Below are 25,925 nucleotides of genomic sequence, written 5' to 3'. Positions count from 1 at the left end.
CCAGGTATGGTTGAAGAATGTAGGACATACAAAGTTTAAAGCCGTTCTTAGCAAGATGAAGCTCCCTCATTGTAGTATTGGCTAGGTGTTGGTTAGAGCATGCAGATCTCTAGGGACAGCAGAGAAACTCCCCAGGGTTATATTGCTCCTCCTCCTTCCTTCCTCCACAAAAAGTGATCCAAATAATTAATTGCAATTTTGCTGAGAACTCAGTACTACAATAAAAGATGAATAGGAAGTTCAGGAATAGCTGCTAAGACAACTGATTTGTTGGGTAGGGAGAGAAATTAATAAATATCTATCACACTGTGAGTAACATGGGACACAGCCCACGTTCCTGGCCATGTGATGAGGAGGAAACATGAAGAGACACAGAAGCCCTTCCACAAAACACAGATTAACCTCTACACTTTCTGCCATAAACCCTACCGAATAGCTCAACAATAAGACAGTATTTTACATAGACATATCAGCTTGAAAGCCTTGCAACTTATTAAGAGTCCACCAAGATGTGACAAAGAGAAGGCATAAAGTTGTAGAATGTCCTTGGAAGATGGAAGGGAAGTGTGTTAGATACAGATCCGCATAATGACTGTGATCTGTGGTCCAGCAGGGACACAACAGGATTGTCCTTCCCATTTTAACTGCCCGGGCACTACGTCACTACTCTTTGGCCGAGCACCCTTTGAGACTATCAGTACTTGTGCTTTCTATGTTGTAATAACGAAGCTCGTTTTCACTTTGCTGTTGGGACTGAATGAAGCCTTCTCAATGTCTTTCCAGGTGAAGAAAGATTGACCAAACATTTTGTGTTATCTGCAGCACAATCTCACAGATGTTTCCTTACAGAAATCTTAAGTAGAATGCCACATGTTTCAACACTACATACAAAGCTGGTCCAGAGCCAAACATTTACGCTGTTGTTTTGTGTTTGCCTATAACATTGCATGTGCCTCTCAAAGCTGCTTCCTGTTTTGGATATTATATATTGGGATAGAGATCTTCCAAATACTAGCCAGGTCCAAAGTAAGCTGTGCTCAGTAAAAATAAAAACAATAATATCAGCAGAGGTATAAACACTCAGATGAATAATTATCTCTTTATTATTTCCTGGCTTGCAAACTTACACGCATTCATAGGAGAGGGTCAATTTTAAAAGACATATGCTAAACCTCATCTGGCTAAAAACATGGAAGACTTTGTTATTCTCACAATCGTCTACTTCTTACTTGTCAAAGCAATATCCAGCAAAGTATATTTTTAAGATCCATCCCTGCCTGCTTTCATGTCCATACATTGAACATTGAATTAGGCTTCTGAACTTGTCCCTTGTTAAGTCTATTGAAAACAAAGGGAAGCGATTTCAGCATCACCAGCAACATTTCAGACATATTTGAAAAGTGGCTAACATTATGAAATTGCTTGTGAAATAGGTTGCTGAAAGAAGCGTCTTGGTGTGATACCCGGTCTTGTGGGAGTGTGACAGCAGATGAAGGGAGAAAAAAAGCCATATGTGTGAACCAGGTGATGCCCATAGCAAAGAAGTGGCTGTTTTTTTTTAGCACCAGACCTAGAGCCACCATCTCCTTGCTTTTAGGCTTAGCCTTATATCTTTGGGGAAAATATTTCCAGATTTTCACTCTGGACTTACTCATCAGGACAGGTTTAAGAGGAAATCAAAAAAGTTATAAAATAAAAAATAGTAAAAGTATAGTACTAGTAGGAAAAAAAAAGAAAACATCAAAATTTTAGACAAAGAATGAACATTTCTCATTTTAAGGTAATTTCTAAACCAAATATTATTTTACTGACAATTTCTATAAGACTGAGGTTGCAAACTATATGCCACAGAGCAATCACGAAATCAATGTTTGTAAGACACTGAATTCAGGTTAAGTGCATGCCCAACTATTAGCAATATTGTCCAAATTTTCTTTTCAACCTGTATGATGGAACTAATCACAATCAGAAAGAAGAAAATTGAGAGCTTAAAGCAAAGCACTAGCCATTCGATGCCACCAGAGTAAGTGCAAGCTCCAGCTCCAAGATGCAGGTAAAATTGCAGCACGTTATAGTTACACAGCGGGGAAGGTTTCTCTGTCCTTGTTCTTGCTTTGGGTTCTACAGAAAATATTCCGCATTGCCTCTAAATGGCTGGACCACAACTTCTGTGTGTCCCAGGCACTTTTCACCCTTGTCTCTGGGTCCACAGGACTCTCAGCAAAGATTCCTGTGGCTTCGTTTGCAGCTGAGAGCAGACAGGGCAAATTGCCTCCCTGGCTCACAAGGGTGGCTCTCCTGCCACATACACAACCCACACTGCCCTGAGCAGCCCTCTGCGAGGAGGAACGTCATCAAGGACAAGAAGGAAAAGCTGGCCATTTTCTCTCTTACGTTACTTTTATGATCTTCTTTGCAGAGCAGCGTGAGGAGGAGAATGACTGCAAAAAAGAGTGGTGGCAACCTTGGGTGAACCACGCCTCGAGTAAGGGGGATGCCAATGAGCCATTGCTAATGGGAAGGCTGAGGTGCAGAAGGGGAAAGGCCATTCCCTGCTGGAGACGTGTCCCTGCACACAACCCCGGCCTGCAGGAGCAAAACCCAACTGCCCTCCCATAGCTGCACCACGACCTACCTCATTTAAGAAGGAGAATGTATGTGTTTGAGCAAGATGTGTACGTTTTTCCAGGCTGTCCCTCCCAAACACTAGCGTAGCCTGACATACTTCAGTGCAGATGGAAAATGGTTTTCTTCACAGATGTTCCTATTAGATGTTCCTATTTAGAGCTCAAGAACTGCCTTAAACTGTATTAAAAAATACATTAAAATACTAATAAAGAGAGCAAAAACATTAAAAGTATGATGCATTATATTATAGTTAGCATGCTAAAATACATATCTAATTTAAACATAAATTAAACATACGGACTAAGATTTCTAATGGGACACTGATGATTGAGATGCACAATTCATTTGGATTTTGAGGAGAACTCGGTTCCTAATTCTCCTATTCTCCATCTCTCTAAATCTCCTATATCTTCTTGTTTGAACTCCACCATTTTCATTGTTTTGGTAATTCAAACTGGTAATTGCCACCTTTTTGAGAATGACAGTGAAGAGGAGGATGAGCCGGGGCAGTCAGGGAGGCCTGGGGAAGAATCACCAAGGAGACAAACAGAACAAACAGTATTTCAGGTGCAGGACTTTATCTTGGAAAACAGCAGCAGGGAACAGGGCATTAGGTGGGGACCTCAGTCACTTTGCCATGGCAAATTTCTAACCTTATCAGAGTTACAGAACAACCCAAGAATAAGAAAAACGGCAAGCAACATGCTAGCAAGCATAGGCAGCTCTTAAGGGTCCAGAGGGGTCTGAGGAAGTGTTAAATATGTATTCCCTATAGTGCATAAGCTACAAATCCTGCAAGGCTATACTGTACAAAAACAGGCCAAAAAATGTGAGGCTTCCTGTCCTCAACGTGCTCCACGTGCTGGATGAAGCCTTCCCTTGTCTCCTGCCCCCATATCCGTGGCTCTGCCCCCATTGCTTGTGAATTCCAGCGCAGCCTTCGGTGATGTGACCTCCACAGGGCTTCAAAAGCCCATTCATTTCAGTGAGCAGTGGAAGGTGCCCAGAATTCATGCGCAGTGGAAAGACGTCTAGACAAAATTTATGTGACTGTGTTTGTATTCCTATATGGCACTGGAGAGGGGAGGACTGAATGCTGGGAAAAGGGAGAAAGAGAGCTTAGACGAACCAGGTAAGGCAATCCGTGCAGCACACATATAAGCCCTTGTACACAAGGAGTCAATAAAATACGAAGATGACTCAAAGTGAGCTTTGCAACTTACTATTGCCATGACAAGATCTTTTTTGATAATACCTATTTTCTACAGCTCTTTGCCTTCCTATTCATTTTTTTTTCTCTCCTCTGTAGATAACAGTAGTTGTCAAATATTTCTTGCAGTTTGGATTCTTTCCATGGACAACTAAATTGTATTATGCCATCAAGGCAGAAGAACCACTTGTTCTGCCAAATATAGCTGGGACTGAGGAGAGCCTGACTGTGTGAACTTTGATCTCATCCAGCTGCCTGCTTTGCTTTTTCACAGGTCAGTCGTAAAGAAAAAAGGTCCTGTATTAGAAGAGGAAATTATTCTTTATTTTTTTCTCTCTAAACTCTGATGCATATTTGCAGATAAATCAAATGCTGGTGAGCGTACTTTGTCTTAATTTTTGTTATAAATCCAAAGTTAACTTCTGTGTTTTAAGGAATATGGCCCCCAGCTTCCAAATCTTGACTTGAAGGTAAGTTTGAGACTTAAATCTCATCTTTGTAAAAGGTTAAATCACTAACCTAAATAGCACTGGCCCTAATTTTTTGGCTTCATGGCTCAAGTAAATGTTGCACAAGGCATATATGCACGTATGCTAAAGTCAAGAAGAAGATGTGCATATACCACATCCATGCACCTATTGAGCCTTGAGAAGGAATCTCAGCAGTAAGAAGAAACTTCTCAGCATAAGATGAAGCAATTTATACTCAAAATGGTGCTTAAAACATAACTTGAATGTTACATCCCCTAAAAAAGATGCACTTCAGCCCTGTAGTTATATTAATTCCAGTCTTTATAGGCTGCATGCATTAAGGACCTGCAGCCACTCTTCTTCTATTTATTTGATTTCTGATTGAAGCTTAAATTCCAGTGAAACACAGCAGTTCAGAGGAATATCAGAGTGCCTAACCACAATAGCGGGAAAAGGGGAGGCACAAGAGAAGAACATGAAAATGGAATGCAGATGTGGCAAGGTCACCGCTTCCCAAGAAAAGCAGACCATGTGCTTTGAGGTTTTCCCAGAGCGTTTTCCTTTCCTGGGCAATACTGGAGAGCCCCTGTGCAGGATGGGATCTCAGTGCAGAGATAAGACATGAAAATTTATCAGAAACAAATCAAAGAACCTTGGATGACTCCCTGAGGAAATGACAGGCCTAAATTCCATCAAGATCAGGACTTACGTAGGGCACCACTATAACAGGAAAATGAAATGCTTTTTTCAGGTTCAGATTCCCAGAGCCAGAGTGAGAGGCCAGTTTGACTTCCAAATTGCTTTTAGTGCCAACTGGGAACAATAAATTTCTAGAAAAAAAAATCTCATCTCAATCCTGAAATGTTGCTGCTTGGCTGCTTGCACGCTGCAGGGCTCGCTTGTAGGCCAAGCTTTGCAGTGAGATGCAAAAGGGAACCGACACCATAAATGCATTTGGAGGCTCTTAGCTCTGCATCTCTCTTTCCACAGCTGTTGGTTGCTAAAGTGTCTGCTTGAATTAGAGAGAAGTGGATAGATAAGAGTTGATGGCTTTTAGCAGAGAAAAACTTTGTGACCTTCAAAAACATATGTCAGGCTTAAATGTAGGATTGGTGCCTGTCTATAAGCAAGACATATCAACAAAGACCACTGTTCAAAAAATATATTTGAACCCTTCCTTATTCATCGTTTTTGTTGTTGTTGTTGATCTGTGGCTTTCTGTGGCACTACTTAAATAAATAGCAACAATGAACATGAACATGGACCCAAATTTTCAGTTATTCTGCTGGAGATGTCCAAACACCGCATGAACTCAGTCATGTCTGTTGGCAAACAGATTCTCCTCCTCTTTATTACAAACCACAGCCTCCCTGATCCGTTATGGAAATGTTCAGCAGCTGCTGGCATGGCTGAATCGCAGGCCCAGGCCCCAGCGGCCTTTCGAGTGATGCTCCAGTTTCACCTTGGCACGACAGTTGTGGACTGGGCTCCATATTTAGAGGACCATGTTTGGAAAGCACGTATGCCAGGTGACCCTCATCTTTGGCATTCACTTTTGGATGTTTTTCATCTTAGGAGGCATTACTGAATGGTATTAGCCTGCCCAGTTTCATGCCCGAAGGTCTATCCACAGTTTTCAATGGAGAAATGAAAATACGTTCTTTGGCTGGCAAGCTGTGATGAAACTTTTTGGAAAGGGGTAGATAGATGGATACTGTGAAATTCAGTATTTCCAACAATCCATGACTGGGAAGCACAGCGTGTTCTGGGCATTGACTGTGCAAAAACATTTGATTAATAGTAGCTTAGTTTGCCTCTGCAGACAATTCTGTCTGTGGTTCATGTCTCCTCAGATGCAGTAAAAATAAATAAATAAATAAAAATTGACCTGATAAGGTGGCCTAAGGCCTACCAGGAAAAAGAGCCACCTGCATATGTATGAAATATGGTAAAGGGAAAAAAACAGCTGAAGTATTCACCCAGCCGTAGCTATGTCCTGTCAAAGGTTCTTCTCTATAGGTAGACACCAGTCTTGGGCTTTTTGTTGTTCAAGCTACAGAGAAAAGAACAGCAGAGAGCAGGGCTTCCAGTTCTGGCACGTGGCTTCTACACTGAATCTTGGGTTTTGCTTGGTTCAGATTTGATCCAGATTTTAACACAGAGTCAAATCAGTTCTTTAGAAATTGTCACATTTATGTTCTTTAAGGAGAAAGAAAAAAAACAAAACAAAACAAAAAAAACATCCCTTGCACTTTCATGGGAAAAATACTCAAATCCTCTGATCTGCTCATTTCCAGGAAGTTTAACGGAAAACATGTGGCTCGTCTTTGGTACTTAGTCAAATACATTTATTTTGGTGTCCTAACCTATTGGATCAAACACGACGATCCAAGTCGTGTCCTCGGTACCTTTCTTGCAGAGAACTACAGTTGCATCAACCTCTCCCTATTTCAGGGTAAGGGCAGCAACGACATTCAGCTTCTGCAGCCGAGTATGCAAACTGCAAGCCTGGCCCTACTCGCATAAGGGCCAATGGCAGATTCCTGCCATGGTTTATTTTAGGATACTTGCAATATATGGAAATTGCACTGAAAAGAATCTTTGCAGGAAATGAGAGCAGTATCTGAAAGCTGTTGTTTGGCCACTGAATACAGACCGCGTTTCTTAGTGCCATGGTCAGCCTTACCCCTTCCCTGATGGGGGACTGTTCCAGTTCTAGATAATTACTCCAGGAGTATTTCAGACACATGGTCTCATTTCTGGCAGCTGCCCCTGCACTAAATTCTCTCTGGTGTCTGGAACAGCTGCTTATTCCTCCAGCTTGGGCCTTTGAGATGTAAATAGTGTAATCCAGCTTCAAGAGGCAAGGAAATATTAGCAGAATTTAATGTAAATATTGTATAAATCATCCCAAAATAGCATGGCCATGGGATGAGCCAAAGACACTAACAGAAAGTTAAACAGACTAAGTAAATACAGACTAAATATATTCTCCTCCTGGAATTGCCACTGGAACAGATCCAAATAGGAAATAAGTTGAAATGTAGTCTTGTGGCAGTGATATTAAAAAGCCATTGGCCCATTTGGTGACATTTAAAATGAATTTTATGTACTCAATGCATTTTTAATACATGCTGAGTTAAATATTATCCAATCTATAAAAAGATTATGGAAAGAATGTCTGTTTTCATATGGGTGGACACTGCCTGGAACTCTCTCTGTGGGTTTTGTGCAAGGGGAGCGTTTGAAAGAAAAAAGAAAAGAGCAGCCCTGCTGTAAGCTCTGTGCCTAGATTTCAAGCAGCACATGCACAATTCATTGCACTGCTGATTTTGAACCCAGTTACTTGCCTATTCAGAGAGTAGAGGTTGTTACACATTAAGAAATCAGCATTTACAGGACACAAAACAACGAGGACCAAAGAAGGAGACTCTTTCCCTTACATGTGCAAATGGAAGAAATCAACTCAACTGCCTAGTGTTGTTCTGTACAGTGCCTGATTCAGGAGAGCATAAATATAAATGGACCCTAAATATTCTCACAAGGAGACCTTTCTAGCTGGTCTCCTTAGACCCTACTGCAGAAATCAACAGTTTTCTGATAATAACAAGATGTCCCAACACACCTACAAGAGTCCTGGAATGCAGACACCCATCTTAATGTCCAATCAACCCTTGAATGTCTCAGTCCAGCTTACAATTATGGCTGCACATTAAGGCATCCCCCTCACTACAGCGCGAGGACACAACTCGGTGTCTGTGGACATCATAGAAGTCCTTTCACCTAACTGCTATCGGAAGGCTGGTCAGTGCCATTTACAATGCAGCATGGAGGCAAATGACAGAAAAAAAGGTAAGGGATAGTAAGAAACATGGAAGCAGCGAGATCCATTTAGTTTCTCTCTGCCTCTCAGCATTACAGATGTTGTTAGCTTTAGTAAATGCTGTCCTGGATGCTGAGGAAGGTGTTTGCAAACAGCCACCAACCCAGCATCCGTGCAAGAGGGACCTTTTGCTGGCAGAGATCCGTGCTGCAGCGCTGGTGGTTCGGAGCGTCCCCTGGTGAAGCTGCTCTGGTGCGAGGGCCTGCGCGAGGGGCAGCTGCGCTCCCAGGAGAGCGCGAGGCTCCTCCCGCAGACCCACAAACAACACCAGGCAGCAACTTGCTTTTTCATGTCCCACCAATTCCTTCCTACCCCACATCTCACCCTCGCACTCCCCCCGCCACATCTACCACACGGGTTATAGCGAATTACCGTCCGGAGATGGAGAGCAGCACCGGCCTGCGGGGAACCGTCACCTTCCTGAGAGGATCAAGGAGCTCCCAAACTCCACTGCCGCCCACATCACCTTCCCCTGGAGCATCCCCAGACAAGGGCAGCACTGCCCAGAGGACACCACAGCATCTCCCTTTCCATTCCCACTGCAAACAGACAACTGAGCCCTGTCTTGGCATCAGCAGGCCCTTATTGTCATCAGCCTCTTCTGAAAAGTGCTGGGCCAGCAATGACTCTACAGCTGCGACAATTTAAGCTGTTAATTTAATTATTAAATCATTTAAAAATGCAATAATTTGATGGAGGGAACTGAAGTTAAGTGTGTTACTCACTGTGAAGCTCTCAGGCAGGTTGAGGAGCTTGAGGAAGGTTTGCCCTGTGTCCCCTCAAGCTGCACAGAGCTCTTGGCAGATGTGGTGGTAGCTGCAGAGACGAAATCTCCATGGGGCAGCGCAGCACAGGCTTATTTGTCTTTGCGAAGTCCCCCACATCCATTTCTGATGCTGCACGTTGGCTGAACGCTCTCCCCTTGTCTAGATTACGGGTGTCTTGTACCGGGGCGCCTGAGGGCAAGCACTGCAGCAGAAGCTAAAATGGCCCATGCAGCGGGCGAGCAAGGCGAGTGGGTGAGCAAATCAAAGCTGTAGGGGAAGTAGGTCACAGTGGAACTAGGATCTTGCCATTTGTTACTAAAGAAACGTTGTGAGCTCAGCAGGAATGATGGCAGCACCTCTGTGATGCATGAGCAGCGCTTATTTGGTGAACTCGGCTCTGAAACACTTTCTTGCATGGTTAAGAAAATTTTGCCCAAGAGTAGACCACCCATCTAAAGTGAGGAAAGAATAATGTGGATGGGACACAGCAAGAGATGCTGTTAAATGAATTTATAAACCTATCTTTTTGTTGTTGCTCGTGAAACAGCTCTTTCTCAAAAGGTCCAGGAACGAAACCACCTTCTTCCAGACCATAACCCTAAAACGCCAGCAGCTGCCCCCAACTCATCCTCAAGCCAAACTAGAGTGGGGGCCTGGGGAAGCTGCCCTGTCCTGGCTGCTCTAGCAGGGCTTGCAAAAACACGCAGCTCTGATCCCCAGTGACAAAGTCCATCCTCCTGGTCTGTGATTTTTGGCAGGATACAGGTAAAAAGACAAACAACTACTACCCATGTCACACCTTTGTGGTTTTATTTTTGGTTTACCTTACCTTGCTTAAGCAAACTTAAGCAGTTACTCAGGCTTTGATTTCCTCAGTATTTATCCTGTTTAGTCCTTCTATTGCCTTTCAGGTACTTGCTATTAGATTTCTTTCCTACATCGGTCAGGTGCCGTAGGCACCTTCCAATTCCAGCATGGCACTTCCACAAACAGCAAAATAGAAGGATAGAGTGATTGGCTGTTTGGCCTTTACCAATCTGCCTCATTGTAGCAAAACACTGCAAACTTCAAAATTAGAGATTTTTGATTTCACAGCAGTGAAATTAGAGTATTTTAGTACTAATTTCAGTGGTCACACAGAATCAGTAATGAAAGTAACTGCCCAACTCTTCACCCACCACAGGTCTTGGTACCAAACAGTGCTATACGGCGTGCCCAGAACACCAGGGAGATGGGATTTCTGTCTCAGAGATGATTGATTCTTTTGGAGGAAAAGGGAAAATTAAAAATAAAATACTGTCCGTGTTTCCTCAGTGTTGCTGGACTCTATACTGTCATCAGTATGTTTATTAGAGATTTATTCAATGATATTTTGCATTCCACATGGATTGTGTTCTGAAACTTTGCACAACTATCTTCTTGCTGAGGGAACTCTTTTCTGAACTCGTTTTTATACAGGTCTCCAGGAACTATGATCAAGGGAACCAGGGAATCAAAACCACACCAAAGGAGCAAATATTAGAAATAATGAAATTCTGTTAAAAAAAAGTTACATTCTAAGAATCAGATATAGCCACAAAACCCGAATGAAAAATGTTCCTCCTTCTCCCTTCTGTGCTGAGCTTTCCACAAGGTCTTTAATCAAAAAGACTGATGTTTAAACCAGACATGTACCTCATTGCTGGAACTTCCTAGCATCAGTTCTCTCCAGAGATCACCTTGCACACAAGGAAAAGCATAATTTATTACAATTCAGTTTGACTTTATCGGCAAAGCAGCCAAAAGCGCGTGCTGGGTGGGATTTTCCAGCGTCAACATTCGTGTTGAGCCAAGAAACGTTTCCAAAGGCTGATGCTTCAATCCACAGGGCAGGGACCAGCACTGATGAAAACCCAGTCGCTCCATTCCCAGCTCTGCTGCTGGCAACACACGAACTGGGACCAGTCACTTCCCATGGGTGTCCAAGCCAAACTATTACTTGTAAGGGCCTTGTGACTGTCTTATATACAAAACATGATGCATCCCATTCCTGATTCCTGTTGAATCAATCAAATTAAGTGAATCAGCACAAGCTCTTCAGCACTGCATCGAGCCGCTCAGTGCAAGCTATTGGTCTGTTTTCAAATGCAGGAGTGCTGGGAAGATGAATTTGAACAGAGCAATGAAGTCACACATGAAACTCTGGAGCACTCAGTGTACTCAGAAATGTAAATAACACTATGAGACGTCACATGGGATACGTAAGCTGCTTTAATAATAATAAATTTATTAAGTGGCAAGAAGCCACTCTGTAAACCGATTTTACTCAATCACAGTCCCCCTAGTTTTTTTTTCCTTATTTAGCATGAATTATTCTGTAATTTGCATGTGGAAGATTTACATAGAGATACATTCTGGCCCACTCTCTTGTTGATTTTACTGGTCAGCAAAACATTAAACATGCAGAAACAGCACCTTATTAAAACTAAATGCGTTTCTCATTTGCTCTTTTGCTGCTAAGCTAAATTGTCACCGAATAAGCCAAATCTACAGTGGTCTTCTTCCTCATCCCGTGTTCCAAGATGTAGTGGGGCCTGCAGAAATGTCTGATAAAACCTCACATAAAACAAGTAATTCAGAAGGCTGTGTAAGCGAGAGCTGCAGTTGCTTCTTCAGACTAGAGAGAGCGTCTCATGCATTAAATGCACTTAGTTTTTGTGAGGTGCTCCAAGGAGGATCTGCCATCCCTGATACAGTTAGTAGAGCCTGGAGTCTGCACCACTGGTATCGTTCAGCCACTGTGTGCACCAATAATTTAAAAACAAAACAACAAATCAGGCTGTTTTATCAGAAACAAGTAGTAAATCTTATCATGATATTAAAAAAAAATGGCAATTTCTGATGTGTGATTTGTCATTGTTTGAGGATGAATCAGTGCAAAGTGAGGTAACACGTGCACCCCGTCGCCTGGGACGGGCGCACGTTAAACCAGGCGGCGCCTTTTGGAATCCCGCTCCATGTCTTCGGCGGGAGAGTCTCCATCGCATCCTAGTGGGGACACCATGTTCAGCAGAGGGTCTTCAGACGCCCCTCCAAACAGGGAAAGCAACAAAGCCACGCCGTAACCAGTAGCTCGTTCACCCTGTGGGGAAAAATAATTACAGAAAAAAAAAAAAAAGTGGTTTTACTATAACCTGGGCTAGTTTACTCGGGGGTCCCTGGCAGGCATCCTCAGCTTGTGGTTCTGTACCCATATTCCTGGAATCTAACCAGGAATCTGTCCTGGTGAAATTAAACCAGCACATCAGTCAATTCACACAAGAATAGAGCTCACAATTACTTGAGGTTGGATTTGTGCTGACAATATTTGGGGCTAAGAACACTCCATCCAACATAAGCATAGACTTGGAATATGAGCTGAAGAAATCAGGTCAAAAAATATATATATATATGTATGTACTGTGTGTGTGCTTGCGTGCACACGTGCTTGTACATATATACAGATACAAAAAAGTTCCAGGCAAAGGGGGAACACTAGAGCAAACAAATAATTTTCCCTGCTGCCAGACAGCAGGCAGAAAAGAGAAAAGTCTGGTCAATCACCTTGAAGACCATGAAGGGAAAAACTGGCTGACTTTCCATGAACAGTGAACAACTGAGCTAAAAAACACGGGTTATTGAAGTTAAGAGTTAAAGAAGCTTCCACTTAAAGTGATTTTAGAACATTTTAAAATCAAAATGAAATACATGGCCAGACAAAGCTACCAGAGCAAAGGAATTTGATTTCCCAAATAGAGATGAAGAGTCAAAGCACTGCAAAACACACTTCCTCTAATTCTCTCCTTGCATTTAAAAGGACAGAATTTGGGATCTCTGCAGTTTTATTTCCTAGGGCAGCAGGCCAGGTGGATTGTCAGACACATGGACACACTCACCGCATGAACAGGGGCCGCAATGTCTATATGGACCCAAACTCCGGGCCAGTCAAAGCCAATGTGAGAAGCAATGAAGAGTCCAGCACAGGAGCTTGGAGTATTGTCTCGGTCCTGTAGAAACAAAATACACTTTTCTTGCAAGAAAACCAGATGTGTTTTATTTTTTGACTGTGAGGAAGGCAGTGTGCAGAGCTCATTCAAAGTTTAATGGCTGGGCCCTAAAACCTAAGGCCAGCTAACCAAATATACTGACCCTAAGTATCAATACAGAGACACTTGGTCTGTAAAATATCTAAGTAAATAATGGTTTTCAAAGTCCTTATATGGCCAATTTTTAAAATTTATTGCTCACTGGAAAAGCTTTCTTCCACCATGAACAGGCCAGTGCATTACCTAGGATATGCAAAGGAACATGAATCAGAACACATCTTTCTTTATTACATAAAGAATGTACAGGAAAACTTACTGCCACAGAGTTCTTCATATCAGCTACAGCAGAGGTAAATTCACTGAAGTGGAGCTCAGGGCAATACACAAGAGGATGGACCAAGTCTCCACAGTTCCTACCAGCTTTAACACAAGCCTTTTCCCACTCTTCGTTGTTGGTCAGGACAGCAGCATGATACTTTCCTGTAGCAATTCCCTAGAGAAAGACAAGACACAATCAGGACACATTCACCTTTATTTTGCCAAATTCTCTACTCCTTCCTCTCCATTAACAGCTGCTTGCCATCTAGCAAGACTACTTAGAAAAAGTCTTGAAGATATTTCGCATTTCATATATACGTTTTTTTTTCAGTCACTAAGCAAACTATATGACTTGAATATTCTTAGAAAAAAATCAAATCAGCAATGAAATACAAATAAAATAGCTAACACACACCTTATATTCCATCAGTGTTTGCTAACAAACATTGCCAATGTACCATCTTGCATGGTCAGAACAGTTACTTCCTTCCAGATCTACCAAATCCAGAAGCCCTCAGTGTCTCAGTTTTCCAGTAGGATAATGAGGGGAAAATCTTACAGGATTAATGTTTACACCAATGCAGGCCAGGATTCCTGCTAAGGAACATTTAACTAACTGCAGTATCCTCAGAATGCAGTAGTACAACCCTGGCCCTCTCTTATCTGACCTTACGGTAATGAAAGCTTAGGAGTACTTTACTCAACCATGTCAATCTCTTGTGCCAAGGAAAAAAGTCAAACTGAACTTTCCAACACCCACATTTAAATCACACACTTATTTTCACCATTAAGAATGGCTACCATTTCCCTGTTCATTAATTCCACTTTGGGGAATCCAGAAACAGACTCACAGCAAATTGAAAATAGCAATTAAATATGAGTGAAAGTTCTGCTAATTATAAGCCTACTAAATTGCAAACACTGGATCACTTATGTCACCTGCTAGCATCATCAAAAAATAATTTTTCCATAAGTTACACAAAACAGAAAACCTACTAATTTCTAGAAAATGTTGATGGCACATGTCATCTCTGAACGCTTAGTACATACAAAACGTTACAGCTTTCTAGGGTTACTGCTGGTACCTTTTTTTCTTACATAAGTTTCTGAAGCCATCACCAGGTACCAGTTTGTGATACGCAACTTCCCCCTCAACTCAGCAACCCGGTGGATGAGGCAAAGCTGCCAACGATGCACAGACGTGAGTGCGACGTCTCCCTGCCCGTGAGCAGCTTTGCACCAGTACCTGAGCTCCAGTGAGGGTGGCCATGTCAAGAATGATATCGGCTCCAAGATCTTTACATGCATAAGCTACTCCATCAGCCAGTACCAGCCTGCCTTCTGCGTCAGTGTTATTGATTTCCACAGTTCTAGAAAGAAGACAGTGCATTGAAAATCTAGAATACTGGATAAGAAAGCAGGTGCAAATCTAACGTGCTTTTTAACTCAACTCTGAAGTCTGTATTGCTGCGTAATCCCTGCTTGCAAGCAGCCAGGCACAGCAAGCCCCAGTAAATGTTTTTATAGACAACAGTGTCCTCATGGTAAGGTCTACCTGCTGGGGCTGTCCAGTGCCCAGAAGGTCAGGCTGGGATCTTATAAACTACCATCATGCAATTATCATCATATTCCGTTTAAAACTATATGAAATACTTAAAAAAAACGCTAGCCTGTTCCTGGGACTGAGACAACACAGACTACAGCTGGACACAAGGCATTGACTGTAGGTGAACACAGCACATGCTTGACAGCACTTTAAGGAAACCCTGCCTCAGGATATTATGTCCATACTATATGGATTTTCACGTGCACTTATATATCCAACAGGAGACTCAGAGCACACAGGAACGTCACTCCTGTGGCTGTCTGAAAGACTGTTATCAATACTAGAGGGGTTGCTGAGGGACAGACTCACACTTTGAACAGAACTCAATAGACAGAGTCAAAAATCACGTTTCTTCTCAAAGCAGCTGTTAAAAGGGATAGATACAATCTTACTTTCCAGAGTAAAGGACATGAATATCATCAGGTCTTGTCGCACGTGGTCCAACTGCATTCTCAGCCAAACAAAAAACAGCATGAAGATTGTCTTTAAAACCCTGTAGCAACAATAGGGGAGAAACGGGTTTCAATTCAAAACATCAATTTATTGAGACCGAAACCAGTAAGGGAATACAAGCTGACACAACAACACTGATTACATGGGAAATCTGTGAGAAATGGCTCATCATCTGAAGTCACGTCCAAGAGCTAGAGAATGGGGATGAGAAGAATTTATCTAATACTTGTTTCAGAGTCCTCACTGGAGGAAATGGGAGCCTATGAGCAGCGCAGGGATCTAGAAACCCTTTGACAACTGAGCAAGTGAACACACAATCTTCCCCCGGTGGCAAAGTATCTGCATTAAAATGTCTCCTACACGCAGCGTGCAGATGCAACAGGAGGGCAGCTCTGTCTGGTCACCGAGATCCCAGGGAAGAACAATTTTGTGCTTTCCAGCCAGCTTTTGTTAATGCCCACAAGCATCATTCCAAAGGCCCCTAACTTACCTGGACATTGCGGGGCTCACTGAAAACAAGGCCTGCACTGTTGAAGTGCAGTATCCCTGTGAGAAAAGCAACGAAATACATCTCCAAAGATGTACTAAGATAAATGAAGTGGCATAACCCTAACAGAAGCTCACAACAGAGGTTACAAACCCCAGGGCCAAACCTTGTAACCCCTTCATCTTCTGTAGCCATAAGGAAAGATCCAAGTAACATATGCTTTCAGCATGACAATTACGAAGACTTGTGACAGCATATTACGCTGCCAGTCAGGATGTCTGGAATTACTTTCCAATCCCTATATTTTCCATTGCTTTTATTTAGCCTCCAATAACAACAAAGATACAATTTGGGGCTATTTGAGAAACTGAGTTCCTCCCTATCATTTCAGCATTATTGGGAGAAAGCCTACAGTAATAACGGAAAAGAATGGAAGGGAAAATGCTAATAGGCAGCCATTTACAAACCGTGTGTTTTCTCTGTAAAAACAACCCCAGATGAACTAATTCCACCCCCGAGAATTCAGCTGGATAGCAGCTCTGATCATGGCAATGCTGGAACATGGTACTCCTGCATGTCTTGGTGCTTCTCCCTGCTGCCAGTCATCTGACACAGCCTCCTGTGCCACAGAACCCAACCCTCAGACCACAGGTCAGATATGGGCTAGCACTATCTACCTCTTTCCATATGAAAACAAAACAACCACAGTTAAGATTGAGTTTTTTTTCTTTTTTAAATATATATCACTCCTGCAGGGAGGCATGCAGCATTTTCAAAATCCTTTTTTTCCCTCTTAACCTCCTCTCCTTCTTCTGCCAGATTCCATTCTGGTTTACTCTGGTTTAAAATTAAGTGCTTATATGGTTACAGGTGATATTTTAAAATATGAGTTTGTACAGTGACTATAGTGTATGAAAGGATCCTATGAACAGACAGCAGCATTTAACAAAGGCAGAATTTCTCTTCAACTGGGACAGCTAGCCTTAAAAACATTGAATTCCTAGGAAAACCAAGATCAGTTTTACTAGGAATCTCTTGAAGAAAAATGAACACGCTGAATAAACTCATGTCCTGAAGGCCAAAGAGTGAATGCATCAGTCGCAGACTTTCAGAATAATGGGCAGCATCTGGAAGCTATAAAGTAATTTCGCAGTTCCTTGTCTAGTCAGGGGCAAACAGCACTGCAGATGAGATAACATTCCATCCAGGACCCACAGCTTTGCCAAAACGGTGTGTGCAGCAAAATCCCCCTCCATTTGCCATCTCACCAAATTTCAACGAATTTTCCTCTTCTAAATGGGACATGTAGTTAATCTACTGTCTCAAAAAAAAAAAAAAAAGGTATCTGCTGCCACCATCACCTGCCTTTTTGTTTTCACAGAACCTCATTCCTTCTGTAGCTGTTGAAAAACAGCATTCCCTATGCTGATATGCAAGAGACAAGGATTCAAAAAAGTGAATGTTTTTCTCTTCTCACTTTTGTTGGAAAACTCACAATGGATGCAATGCATCTTTCTAGGAAAAAAAATCACTGCTTAGCTTTACTTTTGACTCCAAAGTCTCATTAAATCATGTTGAAAAATTGCAGAATAGCATGGAGGCAGAAGATTATTTTCTGAAGATGAATAATTGCCTCTCTTCCCCTTCCCACTGAGCTTCCTATTCAACACAAGTTTCAACTTCAGTCTTGTGACAAAGCATAGCTAAGCTAGACTCCTTCCAGCTTTATATTACTTTAAAAAGTATTTTAAAAAGTCTTGAAACAATAACAAGGATAAATTCTTTCCACTATCCAACTGAATAAATTTTCTACAGGGAGTTCTTTTTACATGAGGTTTTAAAATTAAGCAGTGAGATCATTCTTTTGTTTCTACATATGAGGGTGCAGATTTCATTTAGGTATGAGAACTTTTGTAGGCTCGGTTTGTCCAAACTATTACTGACAGTTTTGTCATGGTTCCAGTAGCTGTATAGGAAATAACATATCACCTACCATTCATGCCTACTGGAACTGTGAATATAACTTCAACAAGGGGAGATAACTATATACAGGAACATTTCTGAAGCAAATAGAAGAGTACACCACGTATGTGTCTTTCCCAAACTTCCCCAAAGAACTGGAGAAGTTTTACCTTTAGTCCCTGTTGAACGTGTGATTGAACTTTCTGAAGGAGTGAGTTACGGAGAGTTTGTCCAAGATGCTCCTCATAAATCTGTTTTCAATTGTAAATCTCTGCAGATAACTGAAGTTTGCAATCCTCCCACATTAAAAGTGCTGCTAGGGCCAAGGCACAGAGCTAAACTGTTGAGAAATGGGTATTTGGCAGTGGACAAAGCTTCCGTCAGACCTATGCATTAATCTGCAGCAGTAAATGTTCTTTGAACTTTGGATACTCCTTGGAGGCAATAGCTCTGTCAGCAAGACTTAGTGACTGGATTTGTGGAGAGGGCAGAGTTTTATTGGCAGTAGCCATGCATTTTCTGCAGTTCCTATCATTAAATATGCAATTCTGGTTAAATCTTCATATTTCAATGCTTGGTTGCTTCTTAAGTCCTCTACTAATTTCTGAGCACAGGAGCAAATCTACGAACAGTTCCTGATTAAAGTAGAAATGTAACTTCCCCATTAAACAATATTAGAACTGGCACAGAATTCAGGATATGGGTAGACTTAGTACCCCAGCATAACTCACTCCATTTTTTGATAAGGGGTTAACGGTTACCCCAATTACCATACCTTAAATTAAAAATAACATGGGATAAATAAAATAAGAATGAGTACTGGATAACTCAGGTATAAATCTGATTCAAGGGACTTGAATCAACCCCAAAATTCAAGAAACTCTTTAAAAAACAAAAACAGAACTCAAGAAATTTCTCACATTTCCCAAGATCCCATAGATTTCAAATATTTTCCTAAAATAGCAGAAAGACCCAAGATCAGTAAAGGCAGTGGCAGGTCAGAATTTCAGGATTAGACTGGCCCCAAAATCTGGGAATACATCCAGAAGTCAGATTGCTCTTTGGCAATACTGGTCTACATGGTATCAATTAACATATTTTGCTTACTTGCTTTACAGTGGCTTTGAAGGCACCCAGAATAGCAGCTGCTCCACCACAGTCTCGTTTCATGCCAGGCATAGTAGTCTGTTATAACACAGAATCATACACAGATTTTGTTATTTTTATTTTTGCTTTAAAGGAAAGATTCACAGTTCTGCCTCCTAAAATTAGTATTTCTGATGCATCTGTAACTCTAGTCTTGACGATGCTCAGCACATACATAGAATAAATGTGCATCTGCTTTCCTGGGGATCTCGTCTTAGAGCTCGAAAATATTAAATCTCTGCTGCTAATTTATATGAAAAGAAAAAGGAAAAAGGTTGATGATTATATTTGCAACAAGATCAACTCAAATGGCCTTTGCATCTATCTCCAAAATCAGAAATCAAAGACTTCTGTTTTATGCAATATATAGAGAGTGCATATATATATATATATATATATATATATATATATATATATACACATACACACACACACATAGTATGCAGCATATAAAGAGTAAAATACCAGGCAGTTACTAACTGTTCTGTAAAGTATTCTTTGGATTCTATTTAGTCTTTTCACCCTGGTAGCTTAGGACATTACAAGTGAGGCCAAATCTACCTCGAATAAAAATACTGTTGTTTCTACAGGTATTAAATGAATTATTCCCATCAGGAAACATGACTGTAGGCAAAGAGAATAGAATAACAACTCTTCCTGTACCTTTCCCTTAATGCTGAGTCCTCCAGTGTCATACACGATTCCTTTGCCCACCCATGCAATGGTCTGTGTAGCACCATCTGGAGTGTGACTGAGAACTGCCAGGGCAGGAGGATGCAGAGCTGCCTTGCCAACTCCATAGATGCCTGAAAAACAGAATTAAACCACCTGTGGGAAAGGTTTAAATCTCTGTGAATCATCTTGAGATTCTGTGGGCAACAAAACTGCCTCAAAAAAGCATAAATAAACCATGACAATTCACATGGCATAATATTCCAAAGAACTGCTGGGAAAAAAGGTTGAATTTTGAACAAGATATACCTCCAAATCCTCTCTCTTTCAGCTCCTCATCTCGAATAATGGTTGGAGTAATCCCAAGATCCTTGCCAACTTTTTTGATTTCCTTCATCATTAAGAGAAAAAAGACAGCCAGTCAATGATCAGAAAGACACATTTGTGTCTTCCCACAGTCAAGAGAGATGTATCCACATATGGGTTTTGTGCGATTTTGTACTGAGGCACACATAAACATTCATTAATTTGGACCTGATACTGGTTTTCCAATGCTTTCATTCCCCTGAAACCTCCTTGATTTACACTGCATAAAATGCAAATATGATCTTCAAGCTCTGCTAATTCAGAACTCTTCCGAGGCAAAAGCCAGCTGTACTTTCTACTGGGCCATGATGAAACAGAACATTTTCACTCTCTGAAGCTTTCCAGATCTTTTTAATAATGAATTTACAAACATGTCAGCTTCTCTCCATGAACTTCAAAAACACTCAACACCAGGTGGCTTCCCATTTCACAGATCCATGACAATTGCACATCCTCAAAACAGCCAGGATTTTCGTGCTTATGTGAAGTTGCAGAGGAACCAGTGTCACGACCAAACCAAGAATTCACTTCTGACTCCTCTTCATTACCCCAGCTTTATATGCTGCATCCCTTCAACTTATGAAAGCTCTCTGAGCTGTTTAGGGCTAAGCAAGTAACTCAAGCACCCTTGGGCAGCTTTTCAGATATGCCTCCTACTGCCAATAACCAATAAGGTTCTACTATGAGATACCAACACTGGTTCTTGATCACTGTAGTTAAGGCTACCAAAAACCAATTCTTATTTGTCAGGTGCATTACCAACCTCCAAGAAGTTATCAGTGTTCATTTCATTGCACGGGGTGTCCACAATTCGAGCAGCCAGCCTGACTCCTTCTGTTGCACTTGCCAAACACTAGGAAAAGAAGCGAGGACATTTGAGATCTGGCTTTGGTTTGGATAGTTTTTCTGCATAACTTTGGACCACAATGTGTGGCTCCTCTGGAATATATTAATGCTTAAATGCAACAGGTCCCAGGCAGTTCTACAATACTAAATAATAACAACACAACTAATCATTATTTTTCACATTCTTAAACTTAAGTTCCTTGGGATTTAGAGCAGAGGAGAAAGTATCTTAATTCCTTCCCACAGTGAATTGATATTTCAAAATTAGCAAAATTGATATTTCAAAATTTTTTCACTATCAAAGCGGGACCATGAACGCAGTGGGAGACAAAGCAAGTTCAGGATATTAGGACAAACTTGTAGGCTGCTTGGGCTGGAAGCCTGCAGAAACTACATAACCTACAACACAGAAGCAATAGTTTAGAAAGACTCAGCACAACCCTTTACTGCCATAAGATATTCTGTATCTTATAGCTCCGTTCATGAAGAATATGGAATCTTTCATATTTGGTGAAACACACATGCAACTGTTCCTTCCTTCCTATGGCAGGATGAACTGATCTACACTTGGACTGAATAAAGACTGAAGCAGGAGAGGATTAAGTCAACATGGTGTGCACTGAGCAAGTGGAGACCATTTCATTTTAAAGGAGTCTCACAACAAAGATGACAACGGAGGCACCAGAGAACAGGCTTCAAATTTTAACACCTGGGAATCAACAACCTGAATAAAGAAGACCAGGTGGGAGGAACTTTGTTCAAGTTTTCTTGCAATCAGACTACGAGGAAGAAGACCACACACAGCAGGAGGGTGAGTCAAGATGGGTTTCAAAGGAATCTGATGTGTTGGCTAGTTATTAGTGCTGATATATCTCAAGTTTGACTTGGCCAGGCTGCCCTGAGGACTCTATATTCTGTATCCCAGCAGACTCATAAATCTGGCTTGTTTTGGAATGGTGCCTGATTCCGTACAATTACTTCTGGTTGCTTTACTTCCCCTGAAGGGATAAAGACCTCCTCAAGAGCCAACTAGGTTTGCAGTGATTCACTGTTAGGACCATGGAGGTAAAAGGAGGTGTTCTAACACAAAGGGCAAGTTTGGGGGAAACAATACAACCTACACACAAAAACAAGCTATGCCTGAGTTTGGACTCCAGGGTACTCAGAGAATCTGTATAATGGTAGTTTTGAATGAGAGCCTTGTAAAACTGTGACAAACCCTGCTAGTCCTCACCATAAAATATCTCGGACAGTGCAGCAGGGGCAGAATGTGGCAGCGTGCCTAGGGAGAAGTTTAGCCAAAATACTGCTACCACATATCTCTTCCAGGCTCTGCATTAGCTGCCCAGAGCTTGTTGAATTAAGAGGCGAAAACTTATTTTTCAGGTATAGATACCCACTTGTCTTCCAGTCTAGTTTGTCTTAAAACCAATTACTTGCTCTCTGTTTTAAGGCATTGAGAAATTTAATGATCAGACACTGTATTCACAGCACAGCTCTTCTTGCTACTTTTCTACGAACTGGGCTGGAACTATTCACTGTAACCAATTCACCGCAATACTAGACTAAGGCAAAAGTAGGGAGGAAAAGATACTGCAGAAAAACAAAACAAAACCCTCATAAACCAATGCTGCAATTCTGCAACTTTCAGATGCAGAAACACCATCTCCTGACTCCCATCCATACCTGAAAATTGTAAGGATATAAGAAAAAGGGAAGGTATAAGAAATATAGAAGCCCACATACCAAAGGTAGTATAATATTAAAGACTAAAATTTCTATCCATGATTTTCTTTATGCTACTTGTTTGCTTGGTATCTTTCACTTCCTGAAATCTAAATTCTGAACTTCAGTCTTCACTGCAATAATATCACGTTCAATGTTTTTACTCAGGTACACCGCAAGCTCATCAAAATCAAGGAACTCTGATCTGTGATCATTTCTTACTCTTGATACACCATCTGCTCTAAATGTAGCCTGAAAGACATGCATTCATGCATGCAACAGTAGAAACAACTCACCACAAAACAAATCAAAACTTACTTTAAGTGTTGCCACTTCTATTGGTCCATTGTTCTGTCCAACTAGGAAAAATTCCACTGTTACAGTTTTCTTCTCTGTGCGTCTTGATGCACTGGACCTATGTGTGAACAACGGGAAAGCCCTGGCTAACGCACAAGCAGAGGCGAAAACTTCAGAGCGCTCACAGACCATCTGTAACACCAGCCAGAAGACAAATGAGTCAGAAAACTGCAGAAGTGTGGACAACTACACTTAATATTACCTATAACCTGTGATAATATTGGTGAAGAGAAAAAAAATGCGGGAGAAGAGCTGATGTCTGGATCAAGACATACTGATACATCAGGACTTACACAGATGGAGAACTGAACAGGTTCAGTTCACCCTCCATATAGAAAGGAATTATAATGCTGTACCTGACTTGTACCTGGGACTTAATATGGCCTTTAAGGGCGCGGAACTACTTTGCAATTAACAAAATTGCAATTAACGCAATTTTGCATATATATCGAGACCAAGAGGCATGGGAAACATCAATGTATGTTCCAAACAAATGACACGGAGAGAGCAAAGATGAGAATGTGGTTAATATTAACACATTTAACATGTTGAATATTTTTCTGAAGTTCATTGCTGGAATTACCAATGAAAAGCAGTTTTAGTTAAATATTTCCAAAGTTAACTCTAAGGGAAAAATCTATGTGGATTTATTGCTCTTGCAAATGACTTTTCCGTGAAGACTATAATTAGATTTGTTACTAACACAGACTGTATGAGTTTTCTCTAATACCTGGAAATACGAAATACCTGGAGGAGCCACAGAAAAAAAAAATCATCAAATTGAATTTTCATGATTCAATCACAGATTTACCAGGCTCACACAGCAAATGAGTGAAGCTGTGCAAGATCTTATCCAGCAAAAGGTGCACAGTGAACATTAGTTTGCATTAAGACTTTAAAAATCCATTGAGTAACATAGATGAGGCCTAGCGCTTTCAATGCACCCTAAATGGGGTATACAACACAGACTGCATATTTCAGTTAATCATCTAAAGCATGGTATGTAGCATGTGCTAATACCATAAAACCTAGTCTGAAAAAAAGCCACTATTATTCTCCTTTGCGTGGACATTCCTGGAGGAAAACATTTTCCATATATCCATCCTTAATTCTCTCCAACTGCTTGAGCAGGCATAAGCTATTAGCCTTAGGCTTTGCTAACGCTTCAGTGCAAAACCACTTACAAATACAACATAATTATACTGGCATAGCTTCCCCACCTCCAGTCTCCTTGGATACAGCTAAAATCCAGAAAAGAAAAAAGAAAAAAGAAAAAAACAGAAAATCCTTCACCAGACAGTCCACCAAAAGCCCTTTTAAGCAGCCACTTACAACAATACATCTGTTGACGCCTCCTGGAAGACAGTTTCTAACCAGGCGGGTGATGAACTGAGCTGCAGATGGACTATTGTGGCGGCTGACCCGGGACGGCAGAGCGGCCACCGTGGCGTAATTCAGGTAGAGGGGGCAGCTGTCTGTGGGGTTGGGATTCAACGTGCTCAGAGCCGACTGCCAAATCTGCGGAGAAAAGAAGAGTTCAGAAACAAAGAACTCAGTAGAATCTTCTTTCCTGCTCATTCCAACTATATAAATTCACTCGTAAGTGGAGTGTTTTAGGGTTGGAAGCAAAGAAAAAAAAATGATGCAGCCATTTTTAAGCACACACACTTTAGAATCAAAATGAACGATAGTATCATGAGGCTCTTCAGGAATCAGAAATCACAACTTGGTTCCTGTCACAAGTATGGCTTTTAGAACACACGAATCATGTTTTTAAGCACAACATTGGATGCCAGGCTGCTTCAGAGCCCTTCTATCTTGAAAGGGTTTTACCTGTAATAAATAGATGATCCAGCTAACTAGTCTGAAATTACTGTCTCACAGGGAAGGTCAACCAGAGCCAAAAAAAAAAAAAATCTGGAATTGTCTTAAGACACTGAGAAGCCCAACACAAAACAGTGGGACACTCAGCAACCTATGAACCGCCATGCGAACCACGAATCACTGCATGACGAGCCGTGAGCTCGGGAGCAGGACAGGGGTCGGGGCGGGGGGCGCAGGTTCCCGCTCGGCCCGGCTCGGCTCGGCTCGGCTCGGCCCGGCCCTGCGCAGCGGCGGGGAGGCCGCGGGGCTGATTCCCCGCTGCGCTGCCCGCACGGGCCGCGGCCTGTGGGGGCACCGGCTGCCCCGCCGCGGGGCCATTTTATAGACCTGTTCGAAGCGGGTAAAAAAAAAATAAATAAAAATAAAAGGCTTATCCGTGCGCTTGGAGGAGGGGTCACCAGCGGGCCCTCCGAGCAGGCCTGCGTGGCCCCTTCCCTCCCTCCTCGCGGCCCCACGGCCGCTGCGACCCCCGAGGAGCGGCCCAAGAGCTCCCGCCTCGCCGCACCACGAGGCCGCTCGGGGCCGGGCCGGGGAGAGGCGGCCCCGGGGGGAGCCGCGGGCCCCTGGGGGAGGCGGTGCCGGGGCGGGGGCCGCGCTCCGGGATGGGGAGAAGGAGGGGGTCTCAGCGCGGCCCGTCCCGTCCTCACCTCCTCGGTGACCCGCGGCTGCAGCTTGCCCCGCAGCTGGGCCCAGGGCAGGCGGTGCAGGTTGTGCAGCTGGCCCAGCACCAGCAGCGGGCGGCTCTGCGGGTCCGCCTCGCCCGCGCTCGCCTGGAACTCCAGCTGCACGTTCGCCATCTTCTTCCCCTCCCGACCCAACCCGACCCGGCTCGGCTCGGCTCCGCGCGGCCCGGCCCGGCTCCGCCCCGCGGCTCGGCGGGGCGGGCGGCCCCCGGCGGCCGCGCCGGGCACGGCAGGCGGCGCCTCCCGCCCTCCTTCCCCTCCCGGGTGCGACATGGCGAGCGCCTCAGGCCGCGGCCTCGGCGGGCCGCGCTCCCACATGGCGGCCAAGGGGGACGCGGGGCTCGGCCTGGCCCTGCTGCGAGGAGGAGGGCGCAGGGAGAAACCTCGCAACGGTGCCC

At 42.7% G+C, this 25,925-nt stretch overlaps 1 protein-coding gene across 1 annotated transcript; it reads right to left on the bottom strand.

The window, feature by feature from the left end:
- Window positions 1-10,677: 10,677 nt before the first annotated feature.
- Window positions 10,678-25,649, bottom strand: NPEPL1 (aminopeptidase like 1). Its single transcript, XM_088528795.1, has 12 exons — window positions 25,492-25,649; window positions 24,293-24,478; window positions 22,922-23,092; window positions 20,796-20,885; window positions 19,976-20,057; window positions 19,658-19,800; window positions 18,956-19,033; window positions 15,339-15,439; window positions 14,587-14,710; window positions 13,339-13,515; window positions 12,873-12,983; window positions 10,678-12,079 (listed from the first exon to the last, which is right to left on the bottom strand). Exons 1-12 carry the CDS (start codon window positions 25,639-25,641, stop codon window positions 11,921-11,923), a joined length of 1,572 nt encoding a protein of 523 aa, XP_088384921.1. The 5' UTR covers window positions 25,642-25,649; the 3' UTR covers window positions 10,678-11,920.
- Window positions 25,650-25,925: the final 276 nt, after the last annotated feature.

The sequence above is a fragment of the Tinamus guttatus genome, unplaced genomic scaffold (genome assembly GCF_059628265.1).
Source record: "Tinamus guttatus ecotype Peru unplaced genomic scaffold, ASM5962826v1 Tinamus_guttatus_pri_ptg000027l, whole genome shotgun sequence".
NCBI classification, from domain to species: Eukaryota; Metazoa; Chordata; class Aves; order Tinamiformes; family Tinamidae; genus Tinamus; species Tinamus guttatus.
The sequence above is the reverse complement of the archived record's forward strand: the minus strand, read 5'-3'. Positions and strand labels throughout refer to the sequence as shown.

Excerpts from the sequence above, each read along its gene's own strand:
- NPEPL1 (XM_088528795.1), bottom strand. The coding sequence starts at position 25,641 with ATGGCGAACGTGCAGCTGGAGTTCCAGGCGAGCGCGGGCGAGGCGGAC. Across the intron at positions 24,479-25,491 it reads AGCCGCGGGTCACCGAGGAG|ATTTGGCAGTCGGCTCTGAG; the intron begins GTGAGGACGGGA and ends TTTTCTCCGCAG. Across the intron at positions 19,801-19,975 it reads GAAAGAGAGAGGATTTGGAG|GCATCTATGGAGTTGGCAAG; the intron begins GTATATCTTGTT and ends TCTGTTTTTCAG.